Below are 9,064 nucleotides of genomic sequence, written 5' to 3'. Positions count from 1 at the left end.
TAGATGAAAAAATCAATATTTTCCTCCCACTGTCTGAGACTTCTTACAATTATTCCTACGCATTTCCTACATCGCTCCCCCCTCCTTACCCTAATACTCGCTTTCGTATTTGACTTCATAGTCATATTCCGGCACAATCCTCGAATCTGAACCTAGAAAAACATAGAACGAGGAAAAATCGCTAGTTACAATCGTCAAAAGTGCACAAAATTATTTTTTGAGAATTATTTGTTTCATTGAAAATTCTTTGGAAAAAAAAAGTATGGGAAATCTCGAGATCACAGTGTTTAGGATGTGATTTGTTGAGGTCCAATTTCACCGCTTTTAGACTTTCAGAGAAAAAAAAAACTCAGCTCGATCTCATTCAGAAAAAAAAATTCTGTAGAAATTTTAATTCTATTCTGATTAATTAGACTGTAAATAACTCTTAGGAATTTTAATAGAAACAAATAGATTTAATATGATTAAAAAACCCAAAAACTACCTTCTTTATCTATTTATTTTATTTTTTCGTAATTATTTCCATCTAAGAGAATCATATTTCCTTTTTTTCTTCCCTCCTACCTATACCTACTTACCTATTCCTTCTCATATTTTCCATCCCTATTTATTTCCTCCAGCTCTACCTCTTATTTCTAATATTTCTCTTTTCTTTTCAGTGTTAAATAAATCATAGGAGGTTGTACTATGTTATTAAATAGATCACAAGATGTAGATCAAAAGAAACAATGATGCGAAACCTATGACCAATCGATTTCTGCGCAGTCTAAATCGATAACCGTTAGGGAAGAATTCCGAGACCAGGCCAGGAGAAATAGATGAATTTTCAAGCGCGTACCAACGGAGGAAACCTCCCGGTTAATTTACTTCTCATTATCGATCGAGAATCGATTTTTTTCTCGAGCAGGTGACAATTACCGCATACTACTGTTCGTTCACCGCCAAATCAACTCAGTAATCCACTTTACTTTCCGCCACAACGAGAACAACAAGGGTCCCATTGAACATCTAAGAAGTCTAGTTGAAACAGGAAAATCTGCTGCGAAAACAGCGTTGAAGCTCATCACTCAGAGTTATTGATTGAACATTGATCATTTATCGACTTCCAACGGTTGAACTCTTGGGATTTTGGGAAAATTTCGGTTCTAAGACCTATTCCCTGCAAACTCTGACCTATATCTGATGAAAGTTCTTCGAAAGGGGACTTTTAGGCTAAAGTTTGTGTCTTTGCGCCTATTTGGGACTGCGATGGTGTGGATTTGATTTAAATCAACACTATTACCGTAATCTAACGTGTAAACGTAATATAGGTGAGCCGAGAAACGATAAGGAATTATGGAGGATTTCATGAAGGCGACCAAGAGGCACACAAGGACAAGCCATTGAGGGTAATTCCGAACGAGTCCGAAAGTGCTAGGCAACGTGGTAACAATTTCTCGACGAGGATACGGTAATATAGGATGGATGTACGGGTGACAAGGATAAAATATCCATAAAATCAAGTAAAAAGAGTAGCACGCACCCCGAGATAGGGAACTGTTTGATTCATATGGGTTGTCGATCAGACGGTTCGTGAGAGAGCGTGCGACTGGCGGAGGGTGCACGATCGATATGCGGCGAATGCAAGCGGTGGGGTGGGGAGAGTGTATGAGGGGGCTGAGGCCTTAGGAACAACGACCAGCCCATAGCACGATCCACGAGAGTAGCTGACAAAGTACAAAGTCGAGCCAGGGTAGGGTAGGGTAGGGTTTGAACGATCCGGTGGTTCAATGACCAGTAACGGACTGCGGTTGAACCGATGACCGCAGATGAACGCCGGGAGCGGTTTGTGTTGGCCGTCCACCGCTTTGCCTTTGCCTCACGAGGCGACGAGAAGAGCGTTTTGGCGGAGGTGATGAGCTGAGCGAAGGTTTTGAACCCAGGGTTCGCGAAGGTTTCGTCCAGCAGTTCTGGAAAAGAAATCCACGAGAAACTACTTAGAGTAGTACTCCTTTTGCTGGTGGTATCTCCGGTGTCCAGATGATCGCTAGAGGTCAACACATAGGTCATAGGTGTTCCTTCAACCACCCAGCTAATCCGGAGGAAGATTTCAACCACTGGAAAATACTTCCCCATAGCTAGCTGTCCTGGCACCGATCCTCTGAAAACTTCTAGTCAGCCTAATTAGGTCAAGGATTCCACGAATTCCATGGCATAGCGTTGTGGAATACCTATAGCGGGAAAAAAACCATCGCATAAGTTGCTAATTCCTACAAAAGACCCGCGTACCACTAAAAACCCTAACTGAAATATTCCACGTGGACCCGCGTAGAAAAAAAAAACCCGTTCGCAAAGAGCCTCACCACGTCTCTTTAGCCCTATTCGGCAAAGATTCGACCGATTATCCGAAACAAACCGCTACCGCTATGGATTTTCCCGTTACGAACTCCAGAGAACCTCTTTGAATCCTTAAACCCATTCGAAACCTTAGACATTAGCAGTCAACTTTCAGCAAAACTTACTTCCTCCTCATAAATCGATAAACTATGTACGAACGCTCCGCCCATTGTGAAATGATCCTGAAAAGTGTAGGAATAGTGTGAACATACCTTTAGTGGAATCGAAGAAGTTGCGACGATGCAAGAATCGTTGAAGGACTTCTGGAGAATGGTGACGATGAATTGCAAAATTAGTTGCTCTCTATACCCCTCAAGCGGCGAGAGTGTAGAGAAACGAGAGCGACGGCATTGACGTGAGAGACGCAGAAGCAGCTGAGGCGTAGTGCCACACACTTCGACAGTATCCAGAGATGATAGAAGAAAACGAGATAGACGGGGGGAAGAGCGAATTCGCTAATTCCCCGGAATCAGCTGTTCGGGATCAGCAGGCCACTGGAACCGTTGCCGACATGAAGACGTTCCCCCGATGTCGGTGTGATTTTTGGGAACGAACTACGAGTTTATGGACGACTCAGCTTCCGGCGAACCAATGCATGTGGTGGTGGTGGTGGTTGGGGACCGACGGGATGTGGTGGTGGAGAAAGTTCGTCAAATCAAAGTCACAGTGCCTGGGGGAACGAGAATTCATCAGTACAGTAATCAGATGCCCTTTAGGAAGAATCCTATGTAGGAGCGGTTTTCTTTCCGTGTTCGACGACTGAAAATCCATATGACCGCTTATTTACCGTGCGCCAACTCATCGAGGGAAAAGATGCTGACGACAGCATCGTGCCATGCTGTGAGTTACAGCCGGTAATAGACATAATTACATAAGGATTCCTGGAGAAACTAGTGGGAAACCCAATGAGAACTGAGCAGGGAAAACATCAGGGAAAAATCCATTTAATAACTTCACTGGGTGGTGATGTCACTACTGAGGTTGAGTACTCGATCAATTCCCATAAAAACCGTTAGAACCTTAACATTCTGGAAGTTCCTGACGAGTACGCTGTTTTTATGAAAATTCTCCTCACTTTCTCTGCTGACCTTGAACTCCAGAGAAAAAACCTGGAAAATCTGAGGGCAAAAACTGGAAATTTCTTCTGACACTAACCGCTGGCCTATTTGTAATGCTCCTGTTTGTGCTGCGGAACTTCCGAAAAAAACACTGCGCTCTCTTCTTTCTATTAATTTTTCTTATTCCACTCATTAAAAGATCTAAGAATTCATGAACCTCAGGATCTATTTCAACCTCACGACAACATTCCAATTTTTCGGGAGTTCCGCAGGATAAGAGAACATCTACACAGTCTTCATGATGAAATTGCTCAATTTAAAAGAATGATTTTACTAGTGATAAGCGCCGAATAAGAATCTTTACAATCAAACGCACAACAAAGTTCTTGCGGTTCGACCGCAGCACCCAATCGAGAAAACGATACTCTTCGGCGAAGGTTTTGTCGCTGTTGAAGCAGAACCTGCACTGTTTTATGGATAATCCATACGAAATGCTCATTTAACTTTTTTTGTCTTAATTGTTTGTGAATTCCTCAGTGTCATCCTCGAATGGAAAAATTTTTCCATCCATTAAAGTCCTCTCCGTAGCTTAGTTCTATCTAATTTCCCATTGTCTCATAAAATTTCACCGGGATTTCCATTTTTTTGCTAAGGATTATCGTAAAGTACATTAAAGCAATGAATTTTGCGATGTTATTCGAATAAGCAAGTTCGAATGAATATTCGAATATGCCTGGGAATTCTCAAAACAATGTGGGCATCTGCACTATCTGAGGAAAAGTTAGAAATTCGACCAAATAAACAAAAAAATGTCAAAAACCCGAAAAAAAAAACATCCGATTATCCGACTTATTTGAAAAAGAGCCAAGAATCCGATAAAATAAATATTTGAAGAGCTCAGAAGAGTACTTGCTAAAAGGGAAATTCAGAAGAAGTTCAGAATTCAGACGAAGAGTTTTTTTTATCCGAATATTCGAATAATCGAGTGGAAAGAGTAGCAGTAACGGTAGATAGTAACACCAATGTATAATTTCGTTGGACCGGCCGGTTTGGTTTTGAAGAACAATTTCAATTTGTTTATTTTATTTATTTAGAATTAAGAGAATTTAGAGGATTTTATCCTGAAAAAACTGCATTTCTAAATAGAGTTTGGAATGAATTAGTGTTGCTTATTATGCGGGTGCTCTCAAATTTCCGTTTTCCGAGGATTCTGTTCTTGGATCTGCAATTATTTGCCACCATATCCAAGTTTTATATGAATTTCTCATAGCGGCTGTCACTGTCAAGTCGCTTTCTTTAGGATTTTATGGAAGGGGGTTGTGGAGAAGCGATTAAAAAGAAGGTACAACTGTGCTATCTATGTTCGAGACAGCAGTTCCCTGCCAGGTAAACGTGTTGCGGTTCAACCGCAGTAACCAAAAGATCCTTAGTTATTCATCGATAAACATTGTTTTCAATATTCGAGATCTCTAAAGAGTGATTGATTCAATGAAAAAAAAATAGGAGAAAGTAAAAAAAATGGATTGAACCTAACTTTTCTCCAAAAAAAAACTCTTTTTTGAAAGTCAAGAAAAAGAAAAAGTCTTTTTTTTTTTGTTGGAAAATGTTAGGTCCAATCCACTTTTTCACTTTCTCCTCATTTCTCCTCAGGGTAATTTCATAACTTTTTAAACTAATTTTTCTTAAAAAAAAATAGTGGTTGTTGTAGTCTCCATTAGTGCTCGGATTTATATTCAATATTATTTTTTCCCTCCTATCATTGTCACGGTTATAGCAACTAGAAATCCAGAAAATACTTACTAGTCAGGAAAAAGAAATCCGAGGACGCCGAGGACGAAAAAGAGACGGCAACGACAGAAGCAACGTCCCGAGTAGAAACAACCTTATAAGAATATTGAATGAAACGGAAAACAAAAAATAAAAAGATTTTTTTTTTGCTGAGAATTTTTTTTTTGATTTGAGGGAAATTTTTTATTTGCTTTTGATAGATTCGAAAACGTATTTCTTAGTATTTTAATAGATTTTGTGCTACTCTTTGAAGGATTAAAATAATTTTTTGTCTCGTTCTAGCTTTACATCACCAGCGTTTTCGTTAATGAGGAAATTTTCAATTTTTTTAAAGGAAATTTTCATTTCAATTTTAAAAAATTTTCATTTACGATGAACGAAAAAGTTCAAATAAATTATTGAACTGTGAAATTTCTTTTTTTTTTCTTGGAGACTTTTTAGAAAGTGTTTCATATTTCCACGAATATCCACAAAATGTACTGGTCTCAACTTTTTCCGGATTTATCTCATTTTTTTCTAGATTTTGACATAGTAAACGTAAATAATGTGACACAAAGACATGAAAGGAAGTGGAACGAACGTTAACGTTGTCCAGAATTATTGGTGGATTATCCTCATCGAGCTATTTTCTTGCTATTTCCGTCAAATTGTAGAATAAAGTGTCTCCTTTTGCAGTCGCTAACGTTCTCGGGAAAGAGCTATTTTTAGAAATTTTCTTAACGAATTCTTTGAACGAATGCTATAGTTATTGTATACGAAATAAATATGAATAATATAAGCAGTTTATTAACTTTTCACGTCCATATAACATGTGAAAAAGAATTTCTTCAATCATTTCTATTTCTTACTATTTTCGTAACTCCTCTCACGCTATTCTTATCGTGTTAAATTTTATTTCGTTTTCTCTTTTCCCAGAAAACCCATGCGTTATCCGTTAAAAAGACGACGGGTGCAGTGCATGCAGCTTCCTCATTATCCTAATGCACAGTTTTCAGTTTAAAATAGTTAGTAAATAGTAATGAAGTAGTAGTAAAGTAGTTAATGATAAATAAATAGTTTTATATCCATATAGGTAGCTTTGTATGGTGGTAATTTTCTTATTTTTAAACTTTAATAGCTGAGCAAATAGAAAAATATCGATAATGACGGGGCTAAACAGCTCTTCTGTGCTTATTGATGACCTTGACCTTTCAATTTGAATCGTAGAAAAAGTGCACTTCCTGATACTTCCACCTTTTTCACTATAAAGAAAGAAGGAAGGATTAAAAATAATAGAAAATATCAATAGAAAAATTATCTAGCATTAATTACAGTAGTAAACAGCCTAAAGAATTGTTGTTCTGAGCACTTAATGCGTATTTTTACGATTTTTTCGGGGAAAAATTCCTTACATTACTCCATGAGTTGAATAAAACCTGTTATTTCGTATTTTTTCTCTGAATAAGATGCAATAATATCCTTAAAAACAGCACTGCGGACGCGATCCTTCATTTTCTTACTTTTTCATTTTTTAAATTTTTTTTAAAAGAAGAATTTTATTTGATTTTAAGAGAGAATTTTAGGAGAATTTTTTTGCTTTAATTTTATGAACTCTTTTTCACTATATATTATCAAACTTTATTTATTATACTTATTATACTCTATTGCTTTATTTTACTGCCGTTCTCCATTTTATTTTACCATTATTCGATACCATTATTTATTTGATTTTAGTTGCATAGATCGGAAATGCCTCTTTCTAATTTTTTTCTTCCTATTTCTAATATTTCTAATCTAATCTTCCTATTTCTAATATTATTATCATTAATTATTTCTAATAGATTTTTATTGTGTTTTTATTTATGTACTGCTAAGTTTAGCAGTAAGCAAGCTTTGTGGATAATCTGCCTATAGGATCAATGTTCTTGCCTGCCGTGTACAAAGTGCAGCTATTCGACTCTATCCGCTTCAAGTGCACTGGATTCGTTCCATGGGGTGGGGGAAAAAAACGAGAGATTGTTAAATCCCGGCTTTGGATTATTGGATTTACACAGCATCTTCCTCTATTCGCTTTTTTTCCCCTCATATTTCGTTGTTTAATTAGCACTATTCATTAGCACCCTAAGCCTGTACAGAAAAAAAAAGAATTAAGAAAATAATCCCTTAATAATTCAATAATAATAATAACAATAATCTCTTTCTTCTAGCATTCTCGTGGAAAAAAAATGAACCCTATTAAGGATTTGGTGGCTGAGATTATGGAACGGGCACAGAAAAAATGAAATGGAATTATAAATGGGTAATATCAATTTAAATAATCAAGCAGTTAATAATAATAACATATTAATGATAATATAAATTTATATATGTTGAATAGTGTAAATTTAAAAAAGATGAGATCGTCGAATCATCGAAGGAAAGGAAGAAAGGATCCCATTCTATCGTATTACTTAAAACCACGTATCAGTGAGTCTAATTATTATTATTATTATTATTATTATTATTATTATTATTATTATTATTATTATTATTATTATTATTATTATTATTATTATTGTTATTATTATTATTATTACCATTATTTTTTTATTTTTGCTGTGATATCACAATTTTTAAGTGATGTTTCAAAATGTTCTCACTTAGACAAGGTGTGTTTCCTTCTTCTTTCTTCTCTGGTGCACTATTGGTGGATGTAAATAAATAAACAAATAAATAAATATGTTATTTTGCTCATCAAGCTTCTGTTCGCATGTTTATTCATTTTTATTGAGGTACCTTTGTACTAATTACACAAATCGGCAGAAATTATCCTCCAATTTTTTCCGGTCTTACATTTTCTCGATTTTTTCCATCGCTCTGTGGAATAATGGACGAATGTGATCCTTAAAGAAGGGCCTTTGAGTTGTGGACTATCCTCATTTCACATTTTTTTTCCTTTTTTCGAGAACCTTCTATTTCCATGCTGATTCGGAGGGGTTTTTAGTCATTTGCAACGGCGTTATCACTATTAAATTTCCGGATTTTCCTTCCAGCGGATACCTCGCCGAGAAATTATAAACAAAACGTAACTTATGCTCTTTCAGCAATGTCGTCGACGAAAATCTAAGAAGAAATTCTTTTAGGATTTCAGAAAATCCTAGAAACCAAAAAAAAAAGAAACAAATAGCACCTATAAGGGCTGCCAAACAGTAACTTAGGACATTAAAGTTCCTAAAACAAGTGATCGATGACGGCTAAGAGATTCAGAACGATGAAATTAGCATCTCTGTTCGTGGATGTGAATCCATAAATTTTTAGCAGCGATGACTCCCGTTCTGGCTTTTCCCAGCATGCATTAATGGACTGAAGAGGGAAAAAAAACCAACAACGACCCAACGCTTTCCATTTTAATTTTTTTCCCCCGGTTTTACCCGACTTCTAACCTTACCAGCAAGAAAAAAAAAACAATTTTTATTAGCATCAGACATTACTTTAGATTGAACTCATACAAATTAAGAGTGGTCCGTGACTTCTTTTTAACCATAAAAATTTAAAATTAACGAAAATCCTGGTCCTGGTGAAGAATGAATTGCGAGAGTTGAAGCGTCAAATAGGGGACGAGGCAATAGGAGCCGCTTTGTGGATTACAATTAAAAGATTTGAGGAGATGATTGTAATCTATTTATATATTTATTTATTTATTTATTACGCTCAAAGGCGTGCCCAGAGTAAGAGACAAGGAATGAATACAAATAAACAATAGAAAATCCAGCAACGAGAAGAGTAGAATGAGAATAAGCAGGAATAAGTCACGCGAATAGTAATCTACATAAAATTTTTCCATAACTAAATTTTTAGGCGTTGATCTCCGGATGTTCCGGGAT

The 9,064-nt window shown here is 36.4% G+C and overlaps 1 protein-coding gene across 1 annotated transcript; it reads right to left on the bottom strand.

The window, feature by feature from the left end:
- Positions 1-1,545: 1,545 nt before the first annotated feature.
- On the bottom strand, positions 1,546-2,115 carry RB195_004261 (uncharacterized protein; the record flags this gene model as incomplete). Its single annotated transcript, XM_064181449.1, has 1 exon — positions 1,546-2,115. One exon carries the CDS (start codon positions 2,113-2,115, stop codon positions 1,546-1,548), a length of 570 nt encoding a protein of 189 aa, XP_064033290.1.
- Between the last annotated feature and the right edge of the window lie 6,949 nt (positions 2,116-9,064).

Source organism: Necator americanus, chromosome I (assembly GCF_031761385.1).
Source record: "Necator americanus strain Aroian chromosome I, whole genome shotgun sequence".
NCBI lineage: Eukaryota > Metazoa > Nematoda > Chromadorea > Rhabditida > Ancylostomatidae > Necator > Necator americanus.
The sequence above is the reverse complement of the archived record's forward strand: the minus strand, read 5'-3'. Positions and strand labels throughout refer to the sequence as shown.